Source organism: Epinephelus lanceolatus, chromosome 23, assembly GCF_041903045.1.
Source record: "Epinephelus lanceolatus isolate andai-2023 chromosome 23, ASM4190304v1, whole genome shotgun sequence".
NCBI lineage: Eukaryota > Metazoa > Chordata > Actinopteri > Perciformes > Serranidae > Epinephelus > Epinephelus lanceolatus.
In genome coordinates this window covers 17,352,631-17,379,563 of record NC_135756.1, presented here as the reverse complement: position 1 = coordinate 17,379,563, position 26,933 = coordinate 17,352,631, and the positions used below count along the sequence as shown (strand labels likewise).

The following is a 26,933-nucleotide window of genomic DNA, read 5'->3' as shown; positions in this document are numbered from 1 at the left end:
ATAAATGTCGACTGCTTTAAATATTCAACACACTGGTTTAATTGAACGCTTTTACTCTCCTCTCTGTCTGTGACCTAAAAATCTGTTTCGATGTAAAAACTCTCATATGATGCGCCTGTTACAGAAAATTAAGTAAAAGAAAGTATTGGCACTTCCTTGTGGTGTAGGGCGTTCATACAGTATTACAGACAGTATTAGCCATGTGCCGAGTTTGATTCCGGTTTGGACCTGTCTAGTTAGTCTCCATGGTCTGTCAAAATAAAAGCAGAAATACAGAAATATGTCATCTTGAAGTATGAGATCATTCTTGAGTAACAAAAAGGAGAAAATACAAGACTGATGGTCTTCACTAAAGGTACCCTGTGGAGGTTTGTTACAAAGTTATGTTTACAATATATGTTTCTCATCGAATTGCAGTAGTAGTTAGTACATTTCCTTCCTCATTAAACATTTGTAAAGCTATTTTCTTTTAATGTTTATATCCATGTTTGCTAGCTTGCGGTCTTTTTCTTCCCTTTCTTCCAAATGTGTCTCTACCTTTCTTGACACATTACCACTACGTCACCGATTGTCAGTCTGTTTGTCGGGGTTCCCACGGGTTAATATCTTTGCAAGGATGTGAATTTGAGAGGAAAAGTTTTGGAAAATCTTGTCAGCTGCGGGGAAAGAGTTAATGTTCGTAAATGGGCTACATTCAGCTGTCTGCGTGTCTTATCAGGAGCTGAGTCATTGTTTCACGCCAGCCTCATCTCACTCCCAACATGTCAAAATACACCGCATGGGCAGTGCCCCAGCATCATTATAGTAAAGCCATGGGCATAGTTTAGCGTCTTTGTGAGTCACACTGAGTTTTTCAACAACTCCAATGTAAACCCATTTGCTTTATTATTAGACACTCAGAGCAACAGACGTGTTTAGAAGAGCTTTAAAGTCCATGAAAGGGTGGGCTGGCATGGACGTGGATGAATCCAACAAACATTGGACTTTGACCCAGGAGAGTGGTGTTCGAGACCAACGAACAACAACAGTGGTTGCAGCGTCTGTGCCCCTCAAAGTTGGGTGTTTTTTAGAGACATCCACAATCTTCTCCTAAAACATAACCAAATAGTTATGTAGTAGACCCCCTCTTACTGGAGTAGTGGTGCCACACAAAGCTGGGTGTTCTTTTAGCAACATCCAAAATACATCAAGTAGTTTTGTTGCGTAAACCAAACCACAGACCCTTTCTCACTGCCAGCCCTTTCTGCATCAAGATACAACAAATGATCATCTTAAATTTTTGTGTCTGTAAAGCCTGCTACGTCTCAAACTATGCCATCTTGGGTATTTGACAGACACCAGCTGATCACTTCAATCACGCATCCATATTGTTTACAGCAGTACACAAGAAACAGATTGCTGCTGCGTGATTGGATGCCAATGGCTGTTGATGCTCTTTAAAGTGTAACCTGAGAAGTGCTAAAGTTCAGCCTGGGCGTTAATAGTGGAGGCACCGCTTTAATGGAGTGTAAAGGGATAGTCCTCCCAGATTATGTAATAGTTTTATCTGGGACAGCCCTCGTCGTCTCTCTAGCGCCGGCCTTAACCCTCTGTTAGATCATCAGTTATTATAACAGTGTCAGGACCTCGCTTTAAGATGTCATTTACACCCGTTGGAATCCACTGAGATGTGTACATAAGCACACAGAAACGCACACCACATAGCAACACACAGATGTGGGTGTATAATGTTCCTTGGTAATGAACTTGGTCGACTCTGTTGGAAGGCAGGATTTTATCCATGATCCTCCGACAGTATATGGGAGTGCCATATGGAGTTGCTCAGTAGTTTGGTAATGTAACTACCTCAGATGTTGTGTAAAGAGATTTAAAGGTCAGAGCAGTCGACATCTATTAACATAGTCTGTGATCTGTTTGTTTATAATGTGTTAATAGAGAGGCAGATGGGCGTACGCTATATTAAGACTGCAGCCTTTTGCTTGCAAATATATTTACACACACACACGCAGATGTTCTATACTTAAAAAGCGTAAAGTTCGCTGACATTCTTGGACCTACCAAGTATCAACTTTGTCATTCACACTTTTTCATGTCACAAGCTGCAGAGGCACTGTGTGGCCTCTTCTGCAAAACGGGTCAAATTCTCTAAAGTTCAAAGACTCTTGGGAACCGTCAAGGCAGGCAGGACTGCTGATATATGACTGCCATTACTGTCAAATGTCTCATGTTTCAGACAATCTTCGTTACAGTTCAAAGAACATTACCACCTAATCAATCAAACAAGCCACGCAAAAAAACCCCACTCAAAGTAGTGTTACTAGATGGTACTCAGTTGTTTTTTGTGTGTTTTTTTTAGAAATTTAACAGGCATGTTGTTTGTTTGGAATAATGTTTCAGTGGTTTGATTCTAACAGATGTGAAATTCAGTTTATTTCCTTACGGACTGTTTTCCTTTTTCATTCACATATGCAAACACAGTCTCTCTTTCTGTCCCACACACTTACAGTGCAGCACATACTCCAAACATATAGTATGTACACAAACTGTTTTTTAGAGAGTTAAGATTTAACCCATTATTTTTTATCTTCACCATTAAACTAATGGTTGAAATACATGGGACTCAGACATAACATAGGCAGGGTGAAGCAGGTTTTTATACCTGCCACTTAGGGTGCTTTCAGACCTAGAGTTGTCTTGCTTTGGTCCGAATCAGGGACTCATTTTGTTACAATGAATAATTGCCTCTAGTTGGTTCGTGTTCTCACGGCAGCATTTACAAGCAGACCAGATCAAATGCCTTGTGTGAGAAAGCTGCTCTTGATTGGTCAGAATTTCCATGTGGGAAAAATCCACTTGCAAGATAAATGTGACACTTGTGCCAATGTTACAATGGAGGGACAACTACGCAGGTTGATTTTAGCGCTGCTCATCGTGGACTATATTGCTGTCATTGTTCATTTTAGTCAAACCATACAGTTTGAAAATGAGGCGCGGCTCCAACTGGAAAACAATGTTTTGATGCATTGGATGTGCTGAATGTGCATATTAAGGCAGTACAGGAGGAGGTGCACATTAATAACCCTCCAGGACTGTAACATGCTCATGTTTAACCCAAACACTGTGTCATGTGACTGCAGTTGGTTCGGATCCAGGTCGGAACACATTCTCACCACAAACGAACCGCACCAGGGTTCATTTGTAACCAAAACAACTAGACCGAGACCTTCTTGAAGAGGTGGTCTCTGTCCGGTTGTTTTGGTGTGCACCTGAGTGCGATTGCTGTGTTCACACCTGCCCAAACGAACCGCACTAAAGACCCGAACATACTCGGGTGAAACGTACGTGGAACGGACTCCGCGGAGGTCCGCATGGACTCAAAGCGCACATCTGCAAGCCCTGTGCGCGCAAAGCTCAGATTTTATGACCGTGCAGACTCTGCTCTGCACACCAGTGACATCGCTTGCTTTTTCACATCGCGGGGATTTTTCATGGACATTTTTACAGGAAACTACAACGCGGAAGTGCACTCGACTATGAAAGCCCGAATGACTGTGGACATTCCTCGCGGAGTCCGCTCTGCTTATAGTACGCCCGAGTATGTTCGGGCCTTTAGAGGGTAAACGAATCTGAGTTTGACTGAACTGATCCAAACAGGGCAGTTGTGAAAGCACCCTGATACTCGTGCTGTTGTAGCCAGTTTCACTGTGTGTGTTGAGTTTTGCCAAGTATAAAAGCAGCTGGTAATGGAGAATTTGGAAGCATATGCTATATTAACTGGTATTTAATTAAGTAATTGGATCATTTTAACTACAGGAAGCATTAATTTGATTTACTTCAATGTGAATTATGAAGACATCCACAAGGTTGCTCAGCTGCTTTGCATTATTTCTAGTACAATTAGGTATTTTTTTAAACAGATTTTACTGTTTCTTACTAAGTTTAATGTTGTTTATATGCGTTTGAGGGCTGGAGAGGCAAGCCTAGGGGAAAAAAAAATAGAACAGCTGCGTATAAATAACGTTGAGCAGCAATGCCTTCATTGGCAAGCAGCTTCAGGTGATTATACTGGACGCATTCTGCTGTGGACGTGCTGTGGCGGACGTGTTGCTGAGTGTCTTTGCCCCATGCCTTTCAGCCATTGTGTCCCAAAATCATGTTAAAGATTTATAATTTTCACATTGAATCCCATAAATTTGTATTTCACGCTCCTCCAAACCCTCTATTTAAGATTAATCTTCCTGTAATTCTCATGTAATAATATAGCTGAAGCAAATAATTTAATGTGACCAATAACCTTCTGACAGTCAAACTTTGGATCCTTGTATTCTTCACATGACTTCATTGGATCTTTGTGTCCTTTTTGTACGACAAAGAAGGCCATTGTTGGTTGCTAATTATTTTAATAAAAACCACAATCAATGAATGGAGCATTATTAGAGTTCTGGATATTGGAACAGGTCGGCTCAGCTGATTCAGGATTTTGGGCATTACATTGGTTTTAGATTAATAGCCTCAGAATGAGAGACTGCTGTGAACTATGGAAGTCTGGCATGTCATCATTTTTACTCATTAGCTCCAAATTTGGGATAATTCCTGGTATAATGTGATCCGTTGTGCGCAGCATGCTGTTCTGTTGAGGATTAACACTTCGGAGGGGACGAACTTTACACCAGAAGTTCCACTCATTATCCTCAGATTTCCTCTCATTATCCTTGGATCAAGACGACTGGATCAAGTGGCTGAACTGAAGGGTGTGATGTGGAAGAGAGGGGCTGCTTTTTTTGAAATGTATCCTGCTTGTGTTCTGGGGGAATCCCGTGAATGGAAAAGAGAGGAGAGTAGAAAGAGTGAGTAAAGGAAAGGAAAGACAGGAGAGAGGAAAAAGGAAATGAGAGAGGAGCAGTGAGGAGATGGCGAGGAGGAGGGGAGATGAGGCGTGACCAGCAGAGCAGAGGGTAATGACTGCAATGGCACATGGTGTGTGTGTGTGTGTGTGTTGTGCACAGCGAGGCACAGCAAGATGAGACAATAGGGTGCACACACAGTGAGTGGCAGGCTGAGATGGCACCTATTGTTAACACATATGAGTACACAATATGTGCACTCACACACAAGCACACATTGGTGTTGTTATTGAACCCATCCTGATGAATGGGTTTGTTTGTGGTGCCTGATACAAATCAGACAAAGAAGAAAACCATCAATATGTCCCTCCTACAGATTATTGATATCTAATCACAGGTAGTTCTTTGTAGAATTAGTAAAGGGGACCTATTATGCTCATTTTCTGGTTCATACTTGTCTTTTGGGTTTTTACTAGAACATGTTTACAGCTTTAATCATGTTCAAAACACTTAATTTTCCTTATGCAGGAAATTGTGCTGGAAAACCTGTATTCACCCTCTGTCTGCTCTGATTGGGCAGCATATCTGGGTGTTCCACATCTGGGCGCATTTGCACCACCATTACAGCTGGGGATGACGGTAATGACTGTATAGTGGCAGTTTCTAACGTAAAAGAATCACCCAAATCTTTACAACCAGACATGTTTTAGCAGGGATGCGATCCAAAGTCAGGGAGAAATTATATAATAATATAATAATATGTTAGCATGTAGCTACATGTAACACTTGCAGTAGCGTGCCTGGAGCAGATGACCTTATAAGGAAATGTGTCACAAGCTGACGTCAGCTTGTCTTGAAAGTAGCAAAATAGTTTTAAACGGAGTATTCCAAACTGTCTGAAGCCTGAGGGTTGTGCTCACAGGAATTACTTTCACATAGGTTGACCACATTATTTGAAACTTTGGCTACGTTTCATATGAACATCCAACACTGTAACATTTCTCAATGGACATGAGTGCTTGTACTCAGTTTGGACGTCAATATTAATTTAAGGGTATAGAGTAATTGCTGCCTGACCTCCCACATGTAAATATGCCTCTTTTCTATTATTTTTTACGATTTAAAGTGGCTAAAATCCAATTTCACTGTAGAGTTGTGTGCGGGGTTCTGCTTCTGTCAGCACCTCCTTGCCCAGCTGTTGTTCTCGCTCTGTTTATCATGAGACAGGAGTCTACAAGCTCTACACGGCTAGTGCTAGCTAATGGTTAATAATGGATTTAACGACAGAGTGTTGTTGTGAGTTTGCCTGGACCGATTAATAGCTTGGATGTTAGCCGCTGCTGCTGTGTAAGCCTGCGGTAAGATGTTGCATGTTGAAGTGACGAGGAGAAAAGCAGCTCCAAAGACAGTCCTTTAGTACCGCTTTTAACCTATGTAACAGCAGCAACAGAAAGTTTGCAGATTTTTTTTTTTTTTTTATGTTAACTTTCAATTTATGGTTTAATAGGCTAATTGAAGCTTGGTTGTTCAATAAATCAATTTTAAATTTCACTAGTTTTCTGTTGTTGGACAATTTACATTCCAATTATTATGTTAGATTTTTATTTATTTACTTTATTTTTTGTGAGTCCTCTACTTAAATGTTCATCCCTAGCAACATTATGTGACAGAAAACAAGGAAAAGCATGAGTTCCCCTCTAACTGTTTGTCATTGTCGGTATAAAGCCACAAAAAGTAAACTAAATAGCAAAAAATAACATATCTCCAATACCCATATCTCTCAGAGACAAGCATAAGGAAGCCCATAGCGTATGTATCTCACCACATTTCCTACAGAAACAACAGATTTTCAGATTTTCAGCCACAACTGGGTCAGATTACAACGCACACACATGTACCCAGACACATGGCCCTGGTTACTGCAATATGTAGAGTGGTGATTGATGGGAAACCAAAAACCTCCAAAATGGGAGGAAAGGAGAGAGGGTTGGAGGGTGACGGAGAGAAAAAGAGGGAGTGGGGCAGTTGTTGAGGGAAAGACAAAAAAGATGAAGCAAATATGTGGGGAATATAGGAGGAGGGTTGAAGGAGTAAACTCAAATCTTGGTGTTTCCTTCGTTTTGCTGAAATGTCTGTTTAAAAGATGAGATCAGTCTCTATCACTCTTTCTCCCCCTCTGACTTTTACTGGAACTTATTCATCCTCTTTTCAATCATTCTTATTCATAACAGATGCTCTTTCTCTCTCATATGCTGGCTAACCATAACAAGCTGTGGTAAAGGTCTTGGAGAGGTTTTGGTTTGTGTGCGCAAGTGAAACACGTACATATGTGTGTCTTTTCGGTGCACATGTTTATGAGTTGTGTGTTTGTAGGTGTGTGTGTGAGCCGTAGGGGGTTTGTGGTTCTTTGCTGGAGAGTGTTTCCAGAGTGTGGGGGGTCCGAGAGGCGCTTTGGCTCCGTGCTAATGGAACACACCGGGCCTTTTTCATGCACTTGCAGTTACACTTCTGCACATACGCACAGCACCCCACGTGTGCCCACATCCACCGCCACTGTAGCTCTTCGCTGCATATAGAAACAAATCAGCTCTTTCACTCGACCGAGGAGGTGTAATGTAATCAAGATTTACAGGTCCTGATTTTTTCACTCATGTTACAGACCGGCATTCTTTGAAAATTTGGGTCAGGACTCAAAGGTTGATTAGAGGAACATCGAAGTGGGTCAGCAACACATTCTGGAGAAACTCGGATGAAAAGTTTATAGTTCAGTTAGGTTTCCAAAAAGGGGTTGCATGTTTGTTGCACAAAAAAAGTATGCTGCCAGTTGTTTGCTATGTGTTGGAACAATAAGCTTAACTTAAAACTATTAGGTCATGTATGGTGAAAGGAGAAAAAGGTTTCTGCAGAGCAATATTTCTTAAAGCATCTGCAGCTAGTCATATAATCACTCTCCCACTCATACTCCTAATTGTATTCTTCATGTTCAAAGTTTATTTTAGGGTGCAGCTGCAGACCTTGGACAGAATCTGTGTCCTTTTCATCATCTGTTTTTGAACCACATCATCTCTTTCAGCAATTAAAGCTTTTCATAAACTCTAAAAAACGATTTACTTTTCTCTTCTTCTTTTTTTTATCCCATGGGTATGGTGCACATTTGAACATGATACAATCACTTGAATAATAAATATAACAGACCCTTCAGATTCACTCAAGTTAATGGTAATCAGTGTTGGAAAATCACCATGGACAATTACCTATCATTACTGCCGGCACTGCATTATCATAATCATGCATCCAAACAGTAGGGTTGAAGGTTTTTATGTGATTTGAAATGATTACTGAAATGATTATGTTCTATAGTTCTCTAAATTAAGTTTGAAGTCTGAGTAAAGCAAAAATAGTGTAATGAGTTAGTCACATCAAAGAAAACATGTTGCTAAGAACCCAGCTAAATTTGATTGATAAAAAAGTTGCCAAGTGTATAAAATTATGTTTCAAAGTCATGAAAAAATAGGCAGTATTCTCTGCTCTGAGACGCTGGGGGCATGTCCGCCGAATGTGCCAAAGCCACGCCCACTCGCAGGATAGCTGCAGGCTGTTTTAATTGTAGCACCACAATGGATGCTCAATCTAGCAGCTTTATTGGATTTGTACAACCATACATGTTTGAGCCACCAGAGCCAGAATCAGATTCAGAGTCAGAAAGTCAACCAAGTTCTTCTGAGTCTGTTTTTTCTAACAACAACAAAACTTAATGGCTCTAGTTCGTATATTGTGTTGGTGTGTGGCTTATGTAATGCATGCTTCATTGTGTCATTCGGTGGGCTTTTAGCCCCACCCAAAAAAAAATCTTAGACACAGAAATGGTGAAACGAGTTTAATGGTCTAACTCCACAGTTAAGTACTATATAATTCCCAGTCTGTGTTTAGATTTAAATCTCAGATTTTACTGTATTCAGACGTTAATGGTAAAAATAGAGCTGCAGGTTTTTAAAACATGAAAAAAGTTTCTTTTCTGATGTCATTATTTTATGTTTATCTGACTATGTTAGGGCTTGGTATAATTTAAAACAGTGGTTCCCAACGGGTCCAGCCACGAGTTCCAGATTTCTCCTTAGTCATTAGTTCAAGGTCCACACAGTTTAATATATTCAGTGTCATACTTGTGTTGGCCATCTCCTCAAACTAGTTAGCTGTCTATGTATATAGCGCGTCAAAATAAAATCTCTGTGCCAGAAATTCACCGTACTTCCAAATTTTTTTACAAACTTGATACATTCACAAGTCACTTGGGGTCCATTAAGAATGGACCCGCAACCCACTTTTGGGCCCACCAGTTGCAAACCACTGGTTTAAAAATTACGATTCCAGTACCAACGCCAGAACCCTTAAAATGATACGGATTCCAATTGAGTACATCTTTTGATACCTTTTCTTCCCTACTTAATTCGATACCCATTATATGAATGGAAGCTTTCAGTTGAATTTCCACCACCATCCCACCACTCCATCCAAATGATTTTTATATGAATCCATCTTGAAAGTGTTCAGATTACTTTTTGGTGGCACTGCCAACTCCATCAAATACACCGTACTTGAGTTCACCACACCACATGGGTTGTATGGGTTGTAGCTGCTGCGGTAGTGGGCCGATCAATGTCACATAAAATCGAAGAACACTTGCAGTGATTAAAGAGAAAAAGAAAAAGATTAAATGCAGGTATTTTTGGATTGTAGCAGTTTCGTTACTCCTTTGTATTGTTGTATTCCGATGATACCTTAAAGTTATCAAATGCCAATACCTATCCCTGGACTATGTGGTATAATTTTTAGAAGAAGATTTTTTTTTCTCAAGAGAGCACTATCTTCAGTGTGTAAAATAGACAGTGCCACCCACACAGAGTCATTTGATCTGAGGTTATCATCCAATTCTATGTCTAAGTGGTGATATTGGGAGGTCTAACCATCTTTACACCTTTCCCTAACATACAGCGAGCAAGTAAAGAGATAAAGCAGATAAAGCACAAAAAAAGTCCAAATATACTAGGCCGAACAACAATAGTCAGGGAGCTTATGAAGCCCTGATCAAGCCTAAGGAAAAGCTTGCTGTTACTCTGAAAATAAGTTGGAGGTATGCAAAGTAATACAAGCTATTTGTCGCTTGGTTAGGACATCTACACTGGGATACACTGGAAAAATCTGATCACTCACCTGATCATTCGCATCGTGTCCAGTTAGGAAGAGGTGTTATGACGTTAGATTATGACTGTCCATCCAATCTATCGCATGTAGCCATTTTGCCATGTTATTTTGGTAGTTTTAGTGCTTGAGAATGTTTAATTTTAACACTCAGGCGATCTTCTGCACTGAATATTCCACCTGTTGTATCCTGCCCTACTGCTCTAGATTGAGATTGAGTTTTGCATATCTGATTAAGTCTCTTCTTGAACTATTTGCCCAAAGTTTTTCCACTCCAACTTTGTTCCAAAGAATATTTTGCCATACAGCTGAACTGTAAACTATTTTGGCAGGAAACATGATTAGGAGAAACTGCTGCAGGTGAAAAGTTGATCCAGTTATGTTACTGTAATGACGTCATTTTAAGGTCGGACTATATATCAGTTCTGTGGAAGTAGGGGGTTTGCAAAAGGCATCTTTGTTTCAGTCAATATGATATTCTCCAGCTTCCGAATGCACAGTCACAAGTACGTGCATGCTGAAAGTCCTGGGAACCTGCAGGTACTTTTCCTGAGAAACAGGAACACATTTTAGTGGTAACTACTGAGATCTCACATCCTGATACCCAACACTTGACTGGTAGGGTTGTAAACTCTAACAGACCCTTCAGCATTTGACATGCCTCGTTCTATTCTAAAACCTACTTGGCTGGTAAAACAGTAAAAGTTTCTAATGACTGTGAATTTATGAGGCTGTCAGAACACTTTCTTCTTCTTTTTTCTCTTATGGATTGGTCTCGTTTATGCAAACACAAATTACTGTTATATAATGAGAGGCCTGAGAAACAGACACAGACAATCATGCAATTATTTATGCTATGTTTTGGCTTCCACCGTCCCCAGGAGAGGTAAGGACAACATCCTGTGACTCTCAGCACCCAGAGACTCCAAACACCATACCTAATGGTGTTTGTTGTATTACAGTGGACGACCAGTTTACCACGTCGGTGTGTTTATTGTCTGAATTTTCTGGCACTTGTGGTGTTGTTTTCTGTCGCAACCTCCATCCATCTGGTGCTGCCAGTGCGGCTCGCTCGCCAGGGGTGCAACAGACCAGAGAAGACGAGAGCAGATGATTGCTGAGTGTTAAAGCACAGTGGGAAGTCCGGACTAGACGATTTGATCAGTGGGTATCAGCTTTCAGCTTCCCCGCAGGAAGCTGCATAATGCTTTAACACCGCCGATTCTGTTTCTGGCTGCCTAGTCGTGCATGTGGGTGTACGCCTGTGTACGTTGGTGCGCGTCCTCAGTTGACTGTCACAGAACGGAAATAGGGCAGACAGACTTAGAGCTGTCACTGACGGCAGGGATGTATAGGTGGCTTCTTTCAAGTCGTCAGATAGGCAGAGAGGAAGATAGCGAGGAAGCAAAGCCGGGCTTAGAGAGTGAGAAGTCCTTGTGTCGAAAAGAAGTGTTTGTGTCAGATAAGACGCTGCAGATTTGAGTGTGTATGCCTGTCTTGCCTAGGTGTGCGTATGAGGGAGAAAGAGGGAGGCTCGGATGGAGAGTGAGAGGATATTTTTGAGCCCAACACAAACTCAAGTCTCATGATGTTTTGAAGCTCGGAGCAGAAAAGAAGGGATGGAGCGAAAGAAAACAACCTCTCAACAGGAAGACTCACGTGCCATGGATCACATTAATTCCTTAAATACCCATGTGCTAACAACAGTTTTTGTTTTTCTAATATAGAGATGCTTTTACTGTCTCTTATAATGCCTCTACTGTATGTGTGAGAGCTGTGTACCCATTTATACACTAGAATGAAGAAGGAAACATTAATAATGGATAAGGAAGCCCCCTTAGACTTGCTGTCTGCTTTCTCTGCTCACATCTGTGGACACACACACACACACACACACACACACACACACACACACACCATACACACACACACACACCATCCACACTCCGAAGAGTACAGAGAGAGAGGGAGCAGTAATGTTCTAGTGCCCTGAGGGAGGTGTCTAACAGTGATATGGGTGGTCAGGGTCTCCTCTAAGTGCTGCTGGGAAATGGAATGTTGGCTTCCAGTCAGTCAGGTGACCTACAGCTACAGTCATGTGACCAACCACGGGGTCATGTGATCAAAATATAAAAAAACAGTGAGACAATGGCAGTAAGGGTTGGTGAGCACATACATGGATGTTTCTGTGTGTCGGTTGCTAATGGGCCATCATCAGTGGAGTGCAGTCGCTGCAGGATGAAGGGATAAGCTGTTACGGGGCCCTCACACACACACACACACACACACACACACACACACACACACATATGCACACGCACAGATTTTACACACATTAATGCACTTAAAAACACACTGAAGCTTTCAGACTCTCTCTCCCTCTCACTCTGTGTAAGTCATATGATATAGATGAGGCCCCAGGTTATACAATGTGACAATATGAGATCATCACCTTAGAGATTTCCCTAATCTCCGGAGCAGCTCACAAGGTTTCCTAATAGCTTTATAACATTTCAAAAGACTTACACACACCATGACCAGGCAGAGTCTTCACTGCTGATTTGCTGATTGGTTGCCAGGGTCGGTGTTGGTTATCAAAAGCCCTTATTTCCAGAGAGATTGCGCGATAGAGCCGCTACAAAGTCCCTTTATCACGCTGCCTTTGCTTGTTTGGCAGAACTAAACATCATGCAGCACCATCATGCTGCCTCAGTGTGTGGTTTTTGACAGCATGCTGGTGTTATGGAAACAAAAGAGGCATGATGGGTGTGACATGTAACACAACACCATCGTACTTTAGTGTGACATACAGTATGATATACACATCAGCAGCACTTTCTTATCATTGACAATGTCATAACCTGACAGTAATTTATCATCCCTGTTACGTGTCAGCTTATCTCGTCCTCATTCTTTTCAGCTGCTGTTGTTCTTTTTGAGTTAGCTGCTAACTGCTGCCAGCTGATTTTTAAATCTCCCTGCACACATAACACGTCTCTAAATCACATCAATCCCATTTATGGTCCCATCCTGCCGGCTGTCCCTTGAACACAGACATTGATTTGACACTGTTACTACCTCCACTGCTGGCTTAAAGGTGAGACAACTCTGTCCCCCCCCCATTCCACGATCGTACCTATTTCGAAAGCAGTGGCTCCCAACTGGTCCAGCCTCGGGGTCCAGATTTCTCCTTAGTCATTACTTCAAGGTCCACACAGTTAAATATGTTTAGTATCATACTTGGTTTACTGTCTCTGTCAAGTAGCTTTCTGTTATTCACCCACTCTACAACAGGAAACGGCATGTCAAAATAAAAGCTCTGTGCCAGAAATGAACAGAAGTGGCTAAACTAGGAATACATCCAGATAGGAATGAAACAGTTACCAGTTTCAAATTAAATCACAGTATATTCCCTACGGTTAGTAACCAGTTTCAAATTTTAATTACCCTTAAAAGTTTTTGATTAAAATGCTTTGAAATACGGTAAATACTGTGCAGCATTAACTAAAGTTAGCAACAGTCTCCCAGACACACGGCCACATGGTTCCGTGTTTCATGTTAATGCACATTTGATATAGTAGTGTTATTGGCGGTTTTCAATTAAGGCTGGGTGATATGGAGAAAATGCAGCGTAATGATATAGACATTTCATATATCAGATGTAAGGCGGACCTGCCGATGCGCATTCAACTCATTCGTATGAGTCAGCTGTCACTGTTTGTCTCTGTTAGTAGAGACTCCACTCTGCAGTGTAGTTTATACACTTTAGTCATACACCAGATAATTACACAGTAACACTGAGCCATATAATTTCCCTCTCTCTTACCGTTACCTATAAATTTAATTCTGATTAAAAGTCATTTTACTTTCACATCCTTGTATTTATCATATTCGTCTGTAGTGTAGGGTTACATGGGGGCAAGGGCGTTGAAGGTAGGCCATTTGACAGTACCCCAGAAAATCTTTCTCTTATTCCCAGCCTAATGTTGGCAGATATGAAGAGTCAGAACTGCTCTTTGTTTTTGTTGTGTTAGCAATAGTGATGTCAGTTTTATTTGGTTCAGTCAGGCTATGGAATATTAAATCATGCATATTTTCTCACTGCATCTCAGCCTTTCTTACCCACAAGTGTACATAAACAACAGGTTATACACTTGTTTTTAAAATACAAAAAATGTGAAATTATTGATTATCGTATTGGTTATCGGCCATGAGAAGCAGGTAATTATCGGTTATCGGTATCGGTTGAAAAAATCCATACTGGTGCATCCATAGTAATGTAATAGAGCAGCTAGAACAGATTAGTAAGTTCATAAAATTACATCACTTCACTGTAATGCAGCGTTTAAAACCAGGAAAAGACAACAAATCAACAATATTTAGTCTCACAACAGTATATCGATATCACATTAATATATCGCCCAGCCCTCATTTTTCAGCAAATTTGATTAACACTCTGGTAATTCTGATAACCATAATAATTTTGGTCATTGTATTGAAATTGTTCTACTGTTTTATTTCTACTAGATATCCCCCTCTAATAGCACCACCATGCCCCAGAATGTTAGTATTTCTGTGGCATTGTAGCTTTAAACACCATGAATGATTGATGCTGAGCTCGTGCTCTGTCTCGGCTGGTTGGCACTAATGCACTGGATGCCTTTTAAATGCCATATTCAAATGAAGCACTCAAATAAAACAATACGATGCTGTAAAAAAAAAAAGCAAAACATTTTATCTGTGTATCAAAAAGATGTCATAATATTGTAGATTTATTGAATGAAAACGACAAAACAGTTGAATTGGAGGCAAGGTGCCCCTCATTGGACCTCTTTTTAAAACTGGTTGCCATGGTGATAGTCCTGATAATGCTGCCAGGAGTAGGTGTCTAACCTCCAACGTCTGATCTTGCATCACCTTTAAAAATACTGTTGCCTCTTAAAATGCAATGTAAGACTCTCTGGTCATGGTCTCTGTGTTTCGGTTATTCTGTCATCTACACTTTGTTTGTTTCCATCCCGCAGCACTTTCTTTCTTTGTCTGCAGAGCAGTCTTCGTAATTTCATCCTCTAAAAGGGTGGCAGACATTATTTAATGCTCTAGATGTGTGTTATTATTTCCTTTCAAAGCACAACTGTCTGCTCCAGGTTAATTAAAGCATCTCTTTCATATTTGTTTTACTCTCTTTTGTTGTCATATCTGCTGCAACCTTCTTGTAACTGCAGGTTACAAGAGGGCATGAATAACTTAATGAGTTAGAGCCACAGAGGAAGTCGTCACCATATTTGGGCTGGAATCCTTTGAGAATCAAGGTTTTGTCACCATATTTTATCGTTGTCAGGCAGCTCTCATTTTGTTTATTTTTGGGGCAGTGATGTGCCGAATGTGTCAGCCACGGTTCGACACAGAGCTGCTGAAGAAACTGGAAGCATCAACGTGCAAACATATGCAGACAAAGCAAATAAGCACATAGACGCAGACTAACACACACAAAATAATGCGTACAACAAAATAATGATTTTTATTTTTTGTTCCCCCCCCCAATAAATGCTGGCATGTAAACAAATAAACAGGCTTGACACAGTTGAACGCATGACAGCTTTTACACATATGTTCATGTATAAATACACACACATGCACTGTTTACAAGGTCTGACCCACCCACACTGCCCTTTGCATCAGTGTTTATTGAGGTATCAGTGGTAGAGCTGGAATGCCCATTAAACTCTGTGTGTGTGTGTGTGTGTGTGTGTGTGTGTGTGTGTGCAGGACTTTTCTAGGAAGCTAGTTGTCCACAGGATGGAAGAATGTAGCCAGCTTGTTTTGGTCACCCTGGGTGGCGATGACCACTACTAATAAACCCAAAGAGTTTAAGCTTGGAGTGAGTGTTACAGACCACAAGTCACATCCAAACAACAAAATATGAAGGACAGTGGATGTAGCTGAGGAGTAGATGTGCGTTCTAGAAGAGAATTTGGACTGTTCATTGGTGGGAAGCCAAAGGGGGATCATGTCCTTACTCACACAGAGAGCGGTGGGATCAGAGGGGGGCGAGCATGTTACACACTCCTGGTGAAAAGAAGCAGCTGGTGACACCGTAGCAAAAAATCACCGTCCCATTCTCTCATTCCTTATGTAACAGACTTTCTGTTGGAGCTGAGGCAATTAGCGGTGCCCCGGTAGCTCACCTGGTAGAGCATGTGCACCATTTACTAATGGCTGAGTTTTTAGCAGCAGCATGTCTTCCCCAACCCCGGGGCGACTGTGACTCAGGAGGCAGAGCGGGGTGTCCGCTAATTGGAAGATCGGCTGTCCGGTGTCGAAGTTTCCTTGGGCAAGATACTGAAAATTTGTATGCGAGTGGATGTATAAGCTGAGGAGCAGGTAGCCTCAGCCACCAGTGTGTCAATGGGTGAATGTGACATGAAGTGTGAAAGTGCCTTGAGTGGTCAGAGGACTAGAAAGGCGCTATACAAGAAGTCAGCCTTTAGCTATACTGTCAGATAAAGGCAAGAAGAGCCAAATTAATATCTAAAAACAAGTAAATAAAAAGTGAAACAATCAATCAGTAAGTAAAGCAAAAATACCAAGAAGTTCACTGGTTGCAGCCTCTCAAATGTGAATATTTTCTGTTTTTCTGAAGCCCTCTCTTAAATGGGACTATTACTACCTGTTCATCTTGTGATTTAGAAATTACCCCCTTAGGTCTGTGTTTCATGTGGCGCATTCACACAGGATAAGCAAGGTCTGTATTTTACTGGAATTTACTGACATTATCCCCTGGGTATGACGCACATAGTCACTACATCACAGAAACACTACACAGCACTTAAAATGGTGATGTACAACTGTAACCTCATTTTTCTTTTTAATGTGGGTTAAACAAACAGATCCGATTCTGCCACGTGTAGAGAGATGAGCGTCCTGCACCCAAATGCTGTCAAACTTTTCATTTATAATTGCCTATGCAGCTTCAGTAATTCTCAACCAGGGAAGAGGCAGAAACAAGGCGTGAAGAAAACAGGACCTAAATATGACCCCAAATCACACAAATGCCGATTCACACAAGATTAAGATTATCACATGACCTCTGTGTTTGGCAAATTAAAGTAGGTAATTTGCGGTGGAATTTTTACTTGACAAACTACACACATGGCAGATTCACAGAAGATTAAGATCCCAGACACCCTCCACAGTTATCACAAATTACCTGAGGTCACCAGGTGAAACTAGTCCTGAGCAAATACACCTTTTGGCTTCTTTGTGATTTTGTGAATTTAGGATTATTAGCATGAACACTTTTTTCGTCGCATTATTGGTAGTATTCTTCTTTCTTTCCTTACCTTTATTCAACCAGGAAATCCCATTGAGACTGAAAATCTTTTTTACAACAGCCAATCAAAACACATTAAAATGCAACAAATGCAACATATAATACAAAACTTCACAATAAAACAACCAACAGTAACTATTCAAAGAAAGACAAGCACGTCTCTATCGCCACATTCTTTATAATGCCGTTAAATTCATCAATAGATATAAGTGTAAATGTTTTAATTGCAAAATTTTTTGATGAATTGAGTAGTTGTTTGGTCTATAAAGTATTTGAAAACTGTGAAAAATGTCAATCTGTGTGTCCCAAAGCTTAAAGATGTCTTTATATGTCTTGTTTTGTCCACAACTTAAAGATATTCAATTTACTGTCACAAAGGAGTAAATACACCAGAAAATATTCACATTTAATTAGCTGGAATCAGAATTTATTGTTATTTTTTGATCATTTGGCAATTAATTGAATAGTTGACAACTACCTGGTTAGTTGTTGGTGCTGTGCTACATAGTTAAAAAGCAGTGATTTCAGACACGGCCTATTTGTACAGGAGAAGAAACGTGGCTGTCTGCATCCTCCCCGTGAGTCAACAGTGGAGTTACAAATCAGAATCGCAGTATTAAAAATAAAATGTAAAAAAAAACCTCCCTAGAAACTTACCTAATTTTACCTCCTGCGTAAAATCAGTTTATTTATAAACCGATTTGTCACAAAGCACCTCTCAGAAAAATGAAGCGCGTGATAAAAAGAAGACGCATCAACATACAGTCTCACTCTCACAGATGTCTAAGGCTTCCTCAAGTGAAGATGAAAGGAGTCTGCTGTTTTATCCTCATCCATGTCCTTCTCTAGTGCTGTGTCTGAATGTAGTATGGCACCATTTTGTGATCGTACCTGGTGTCGTATTTTATCCGAGTTTGTATTCTTGCAGCAGGTTTTGATGGTGCATCAGTGTTAGATGTTGACAATGTTTGTTTTTTAAGCATTTATTACCCCTCCTCTCCTCTCTTCTCTGCCTCACTTGTTTATTTCCTTCTGTTGATTAGCTTCCCTCTCCACCCTCAAACCCTCTTCCCACTTAATTTAATTGTAATCACACTCACTATAATGGTGTTGTACTATTAATACAACCTGTTTTGTTTGGGTAAATGCTTCTTCTTCCTTCTAGATTTCAAATGAACAATCTTTTTTTAGTTTTTATGTATGTGTGACTAAGCTTCCTCTTCTGCCTCATGTTGCAGGATCGTAAGCTGTCCAAGTCGGAGCGCCAGCGCTTCAAAGAGGAGGCCGGGATGTTGAAGGGTCTCCAGCATCCTAACATTGTCCGCTTCTATGACTCCTGGGAGGGCCCATGCAAAGGAAAGAAATGTATTGTTCTGGTCACGGAGCTCATGACATCTGGCACGCTAAAAACGTGAGTACACAAGAGATAGAAGGGATTTTCCAAGATGTTGATTTTGTTAGCTATTATTTTTATATTGGCTATAAAAGGTGTAGCTGCTTCACGTGATTTGAACACAGATCGGATAAATGAACAGAATGCTATAGGTGTGTCTGGAAGGTGTGAACGGGTGTGTGTCAAGGTATTAACTTATTGGCGTGGAAAACAAGCGCTCTTATTTTGGCTTTTATTTTGTGTTGATTTTAGCGACCCCTGTGGACAAAAGCAGTACTGTTTCCGTTGGCACCACTGCTGTGTGTTGTAAAGATCTTTATCTAGCTAGCATGTGCATTTGTTTAGGAGGCGAGTGAAAGAATTCAAATGCTACTTTTTTGAACACAGCTGTTTGCAGGATGCATAGCAATGGTCTAGCCTCTCACCTTAATACAAACTTTACTATTGATTGTCAGATGTCACAGAAAGCTTTGTGGTGCTTGCTTTGCGTGAAAAATGCTGCTAACATTAGCTACATTCAACTTGCATTAATTAGAGCGTTAGCTATCATTATTTTAGCCACCAACGTAACTTGATCTATCAATGTAAAACCACGTCTTGCTAAATATTTCATGAATAAAATAGACACATTGAAAACTATCAAGGAGGAAGCGGGCCAATTTAGGGTTTTTTTTTCTAATCCTTTCAAACCCTGGAGTTCTCTCCATCTGATCAATGATGACCAAGGTTCACTTGTGGTTTCACATGTGCTTGATCACTGTCACTTTGAGTTTTTTTTTTTCTCTTTGCTGATTGTGCTTCAGTATCAGCTATTGCCATAAAATATAATCTCTGAAGAAAAGTCTCCTCCTGCTTAAAGGGATAGTGCACCCAAAAATGAAAATTCAGCCGTTATCTACTCACCCATATGCAGAGGGAGGCTCAGGTGAAGTTTTAGAGTCCTCACATCCCTTGCGGAGATCCAAGGGGAGAGGGGGTAGCAGCACAACTCCACCTAATGCAGGCTGACGGCGCCCCAGATTCATAATTGAAACCACAAAATATCTCCATATTCCTCGTCCTTAGCGATCCAAGTGTCATTTGAACTCTTTTGAAATGAGGCTAAAAACAGTTCAAATGACGTTTTTCCAAACAACTTTTTATGTCGGGGCTTCAGGACACTTGGATCACTAAGGACGAGCAGTATGGAGATATTTTGTGGTTCCAGTTATGTGTTTTTGGACGTTTGAATCTGGAGCGCCGTAAGCCTCCATTAGGTGGAGTTGTGTTGCTACCCCCTCTCCCCTGGGATCTCCGCAAGGGTTGTGAGGACTCTAAAACTTCACCTGAACCTCCCTCAGCATATGGGTGAGTAGATAATGGCTGAATTTTCATTTTTGGGTGCACTATCCCTTTAACTGGCTAATTTATCACTCTCAGTGAGGCTTTTGATCTGCTGTAAATCGTTCTGTCTGATTTGCAGGGAATCAGACCTGGGGACAGGTATTAAGACTAACTGCCCATCCTCCAATAATAGGCAATCCTCTCACTGATAGTCTTGTTTGCTTATGTAGGTCATATAAAGGCACAGGGCTGGGTGATAAAATGATCTCGACAGGGGATGTCGATTAAATTTATGGCGGTAATGATGATAAACTTTGGACATTTTCACTCAATATGGATCAAACTCACAGCCGGTCACACTTGAACAGTCTGCTGCTTCTCTTGCTTGGCTTTGCTCTTTAGAGCAGGGACCACAGTGGCAAGAGGGTTCCTGGTTCAAACCCCGGGATGGGGGAGTTTTCAGGTTCATTCTGTGTCAGTGTGGGTTTTCTACCTGTACTCCAGCTTCCTCCCACAGTCCAAAGACATGCAGGTTAATTGGTGACTTTAAATTGCCTGTAGGTGTGAATGTGAGTGTGGATGGTTGTCTGTCTCTATGTGTCAGCCCTGTGATAGTCTGGTAACAATAAAACAGACTTTAGGACAGTGGTTCCCAACTGGTTTAGCCTCGGGGTCCAGATTTCTCCTACGTTATTAGTTCAAGGTCCACACAGTTTAATACATTCATTGTCATACTTGTGGCTGGCCATGACGTCAAGCTAGAATATATTAGTGCAACAAAAGGGAGACAGACAGTATGATTTATCAAACACATGTTGAACAAGCAGAACACAGACTTGTAGAACTGTGACATCTTAGGGCCATTCTACCAGCAGTATCTTGCTACCTCGTCTTAATCCACACCTGGTTTGTTTTAAACAGTCACAGAACATGTTATGCTAAAGTGCTGAAATTTTACTTGCATTATCCTCCAAAGCTGGGGAAGTATTGACAAAAAAGCTAACACAACATCAGAACATGGAAGTGGTTTGGTTATCTTATAAGTGACAAGGCGCAGATTAAGACAATGAGGATGTAACTAAGGTTCTATAAACACTGAATGACCGCCGGTTCCATCACCTGAAAAGGTACCATCACCATTATGTTAATATGTTATAAGGCTGGGGGTAGTGGTTGCTGGATACCCAGAGCTATACAGCCCGACGATAGACAGCAGGTTGTCAAACTGCCCCTGAGTCATCCTAGAATATGCCTGGAAACAGCCATCATGGATGCGAAGCTCCTGGACCAACTGGTGGTGCTCCCTGTGATCCACCCTCTTTTTTAGGGTCTCATGTACCCACACACTGTGACCAACAAACTATTTACTGACAGCCTCTCACCCTCAACCAGAGCGACAGCAGGTACCCTCTGCCTCAACATTGTAGGAACTAGATACTGATTGCTGTGAAAAAAATGATGGCTTGATTACACAGGAAGGGGCCTCAGGCTTTAGTCATTATCAGGACTGTCTTCAAGCTGGCAGCATTATCCAGATATTTATCCATATAAATATCAATATCAAATGATATGGAAAAATTGTCTTGATAATTATTTTTTGCCATATCATTCAGCCCCATAAAGATACTAGTATTAAACTGAGACGGTTTTTATAACCAGTGAAAAACCTCTTTTAGTTGCTTGAAGTTTTATCATGTGAAGCACATTTTACAGGGAATATGCACAAACACATGCACACACATTCTTTACCACCTCTTCTCCCCGCTGCTTCTGAAAAGCACTGTCATTACAGATGATGACTCACCTCCAGTTTTTGTTGAAATGTAGAAATTACACTCACACACACACACACACACACACACACACACACACACACGCACATGCACGCGCAGGCGCAGGCACACGGCCATGTCCTCCTCTTTTCTCTCAAACCGATGTGCAGTTTTTCTCTATTTTCAGCTTCAAACAGCCGTCTGTGGTGTCATAAGCACATCATGTCCCAGCAGGATTTTAGTGCAGAGTGCAGCTGTTAGGGGGTCAGCTAGTGTGTCTGTCTCATTATATGTACAGTATGTGTCTGTGTGCGTGTTATTTACGGTGTGTATGTGATCGACGGAGTGCCTGTCTACGCACGTATGTGACTTTCAAGAGTGAAATGATGGCACTGCTCAAATGCACTGTCGCGCAGGGGCGAACGGAACTGTATATCTGTGGTTTGCATGTCAATACCAGGGGCGCCTGTCGGTCTCACCCCATCCCCAAAATTCACTGTGGAGAATTGATGAATCTGTGGCCGTCATTGTCCACGCCGTGACCGCATGCCACTCTCTCTGCCGCGCAGAATAGATGCGTGCGTGTGAATGCGAGTGCGATTGTTGAGCTCCTGACACAATAAAAAGCCAAATGTGCAGCGTGCGGTGCACGGTGTGCCCCACGCAGTGCATCGTGGGACATCGACCCACCTGCCAGCTGCTGCTTCTGCTGCAGATTCCTCTCATTCCTGACGGAGACACAGACAGAGGGAGGGACAGAATGAGGCGAGTGGGGGGGGGCAGACAGACAGAGAGGTTGAAAGATGACATGACTGATAGTTATATACAGTGAGTTTTTTTTGCAGAGTCACAGAAAGAGGAAGTGAGAAAGTCAAACAGTCGGAGAGGCTGATAGTGAGACAGTCAGCTACAGAGGCAGATAGTGATAGACGCACAAATAGTCAAATGGACAGACAAATTAATAACTAGAGATCCAGATTAAAGGCAGCTCGGCAAAGTGACTGACAAACCAATGAACCACCTGTGACCACAGAGTCAGAGTATTAATCCAGCAGCACAGCACTACCAAGGACAGTAGCACCCTCCACTGGAAGACTGAAAAAGCTTCATAGATTTGTCAGCAAATGCAGACGCTCTCCATCCTGCATGTTTCACACATAACAGTAAAATGTTCAACAAAAAATATTTCTGTTTTCTGCCATTTTCCACTGCCTACTGTATAAAAAAGGGGAAGCAGGGAATATAAATTACTACAAGAAAGGGTTTAGGAATTTTGCATGAGTAAGTTAAATATTTAGATAAGTCCTTGGACAAAATGAGAATGTAAAGACAAATGTTAAGCATGCCTGAACAACAAGCATGATAATGGGTGAATACTCCTTTGTTCCTTCATTATTAGAACAAAACGTGTATCTACTGTATAGTAAGTGTACTGCACAGAAGTCTAAGAACAAATTTATGTGGCACCAGGAACAATTTTATCATACTGCACATACATACAAAGGACACATAATATTATGGCTGCAACTGACAGTTATTTTCATTATTGATTAAAGCTACAGTTGGTAACTTTTATGAAAATAACTTTTTGTAATATTTGCTTTATCCACACAGTAGTGCATGAGACAGATGATCTGTGGAAAATAAACATATTCCACTGCCTCCTCTCAGTGCCTCCAATGATATGTGAACAAAACCAATCAGAGCCGAGGGGTGTCTCACTGCTCGTGAGCTTTGGTCAGACTGTCAAACTAGGCAGCGCTGATCAAATACGAATCAAGATTCTGTTACTGCATTGTGTATTTCTTGCCTTATATGTATTCAGACACATATTTCAGTGTACTGTTTAGCTGTAAAATGAGAAAGATTGTGACCTGGCTGCCATGTTGAAAACATTTGAGCGAAAACAAAACAGTGCTCACTGGCTGGGGCAAAACGTTCTCATTTTACAGCTAAACAGTACACTAAAGTATGTTTCTGACAACATTTGAGGTGAGAAATGGGCAACGCAGTAACAGAATCTTGATTCATATTTGATCAGCGCTGCCTAGTTCGACAGTTTGACTGCAACTCACGAGCAGTGACTGACATGTTAGACAGCTGTGTGACAGAAGTCTTGGCCCTGATTGGTTGTTTTCCACCAACCTTTGTGGATTCTAGCAAATTCCATCAGGTTACTTACTTACCCCAAGGGTAGCTTTTGGTTCCAAAGGTACCATACTGAAAGTGTTTGGATGTGGTGACAGTTTCAGCAAATATGACAGAGTTATTTCATAAAAATTACCAACTTTAGCTTTAATCTTCTGATTGTATTGTTTGGTCTGTACAATGTCAGAGCCAAAGGTAATGGCTCCATATACCAAAGTTCCAATGCACAAAAATGTTCAGTTTACAATCAGAGAAGAAGAAAACCAGCAAATATGCACATTTGAAAAGCTGATGCCAGAAATAATCAAGTAAATTTCTGTCAATCAGGGAGTCAAGCTGGACATAATATGTGCAAGAAATACATTCTCCTACATGTTTGTATGTTTTTAAGTGAGTGTTGTGCATTCATGCACATATATGCACAGGACAGAGGCTGTACTAGGATCTGGCTTAAACCCAGATGAAGACTCAGAAAGGAGAGGAGCGGCTGCACGCTGAAGTGGTGGAAAAAGAAAGAGACGATGAGAGGGAGGACTGATAGGAAGGGAGGGAGATGGTGAGGATGGAAACACTGACCAGCATGGGCTCAGGGTATTAGAGGCCCCTTATCTATGTGTGTCCATGGGTGTGTGTGAATGCTTATCTATGTACTGTATGTGTACTGTTCACATACAGTAAATATTTCTGCATATTTTTCCCAGTGAGAATGTATATCTGTATTTAGGTGTGTGTGTTGAAAAGAGACCGTGGTTGAGTGGTTGTGTGTGGGAGATGTGCTTTGTGCACTGTCACTTCAGCATCGCATGCCACAGGGTTTAACTTGTCTGTCAACACTGTTCTGACTTCAGAAAGGGAGAGAAAGAAAGCAGAGGAGACAGGCGAGGCAGAGGAGGGTGGGTAGGTAAAGGGAAGGAAGGTTCAGGGGGAGGAAGAGGAGAAGAGAGCGCTGATTCTTAAGAGACACGTGAGAAATGAAAGTGGGAGATGGGGCGTGATGGAACGGAGGTGGATGTGAGGAAGAGGAAGGGGGAGAGGCTCTCAGAGGTTACAGTAAAAACACTCAAGTTATGCAGATGTGCATTTTGAGGTATGCTCACTTAAAAAGTCCCCAAATGATTATTTTCAGTCTGTGATGTGTTCTGTGCCCTGAAGGCACCCTAATGACACACATGATGGCTGGGTGGGTCAACGACTCACATGTGACCTTAGCGACTCTGCAAGGACGCAAATCCACACAAATTAAAGCCTGCTACTTTATACCAGTCCGTTAGAATAGAAGAAACCTCTTGGATGGGAGGTGAGATATCTTAAAGAATCTCAAGCAAGTCCAGTTGCCTACGATATAGCACTTAAGATTACCAAATAGTGTTAATTTTAATTTTGTTTACCAAAACTATGACTAAATAGCTTCCTCAACTACCTTTTTTCCCAAAGACGCTGGAGTGTGCCTCCACGTCCATGTGATGGTCAGTGTTGCAAGTGTTGGTTGTATGTCGTGAGATACTGACATGAAACTGAGGCAGGAGCAAATGTCCAGACTTTTAGTTGACTTAAACTTGACAAAAAAAATAGGATAAAGTTGACTTAGACAAAGACTAAAATTTAATAATAAGCAGTTGACAAAATTAACACTAGTTTAAAAGAGTAACAGATGAAAAGTTCATGAGATTTGTGAGGAGTCTTTGGCGATTAGACCCCATCATGATGTCATTGTTGTACAGGGGTAGTCTGGTGATGTGGGTGGAAGTGGGTCACGATCATCTTATACTGAAATTTTATGAAATGATGGCTGTAGCTGTCAAATACATGCAGTGGACTAAGAACTATAACATTTTCCTGTTAAAAGAAGAGGAGTATAAAACAGCAGCAAATTGAAGTACTGGGATTTAAAGGGACAGTTCAGCCCAAATCAGAATACATATTTTTCTTCTTACCTGTAGTGGTATTTATCAATCTAGACTGTTTTGGCATGAGTTGCTGAGTGTTGGAGATTGACCATAGAGATGTCTGCCTTCACTTGAATATAATGGAACTACATGGCACTCAGCTTGTGGTGCTCAAAGTGGCAGAAAAATACATTTGAAAACTTCAGCAGCAGTGTGTCTTTCCAGAAATCATGCCCCAATTTCTCAAGATAATCCACAGACCTTTTTGTGAGCAGTTTCATGTAGGAACTATTTTCTCTCTACCGAACTACACTCGCCAACTGTATCACAGTGCAGATGGAAGTGTGTATCTACTGCTAGCTCACCTAGCACCACTGAGCTAGCTAAAATTACAGCTCGGCAAAGAGGACACCAGTAATGTTTACATCTCATGCTATCACAAGCACGAGCCTCTTGTCCATGTGTAGATGCATGCGAGTAACTATAATACTTAAGCTCTTACCAGCAGCCTGGATCAGAGTGGGAGCAGATTGTTCTGCGAGTCTGAAGTTGTCTGAACGGCTCCTTGTCAGCTAAGACAGATTTGCAGGGTCACTGGGTGGTTCAGCCAGTTATTTGCCACGACCACAGACAGATTTAGTTTGAGCTGAGTTTTCAGCTCGGACATTGGATTAAATGCAGTAAACAGAACAAGGACCAAATAACTTTGAGCTCTAGGAACCAAAGTGCTTTAACAAATAACAATCAGCTCAAATCAAATTATTCTGCCTGCAGTGACACAGTAAAATTAGCACATACCAACAAATCAGAAAGAAGATGAGTCGTGGAACGGTTGTTCGTTTGAATGGTCGTCATGGTCTGGATGATCAGAGGATGACGAACTCTGCTTCCTCTGTCTGCTCTTTGCTCTGTACTTGAATTATGCTAAAGAGCTGAGGAGAGAAAGGCAGACAAGTCTCCAGCTGACAGGAGAAAACTGGAAACACTTTGCTTGGAATTCAAACACTGATTTTGAATTAGCTAATCGAGAGTGAC

At 41.3% G+C, this 26,933-nt stretch overlaps 1 protein-coding gene across 13 annotated transcripts in view; it reads left to right on the top strand.

Moving 5' to 3' along the window:
- Nucleotides 1-26,933, top strand: part of wnk1b (WNK lysine deficient protein kinase 1b) — a 151,169-nt gene that overhangs the window by 47,770 nt on the left and 76,466 nt on the right. For all 13 annotated transcript variants that reach the window (XR_013490400.1, XM_078165230.1, XM_078165231.1 and 10 more), the window contains exon 3: nucleotides 18,615-18,787. Coding sequence is in view for 12 of the 13 variants with exons in the window: in XM_078165230.1 (XP_078021356.1) it covers nucleotides 18,615-18,787 (173 nt within the window). In the remaining variant the exon portion in view is untranslated. The remainder of the gene's footprint in view (nucleotides 1-18,614; nucleotides 18,788-26,933) is intronic.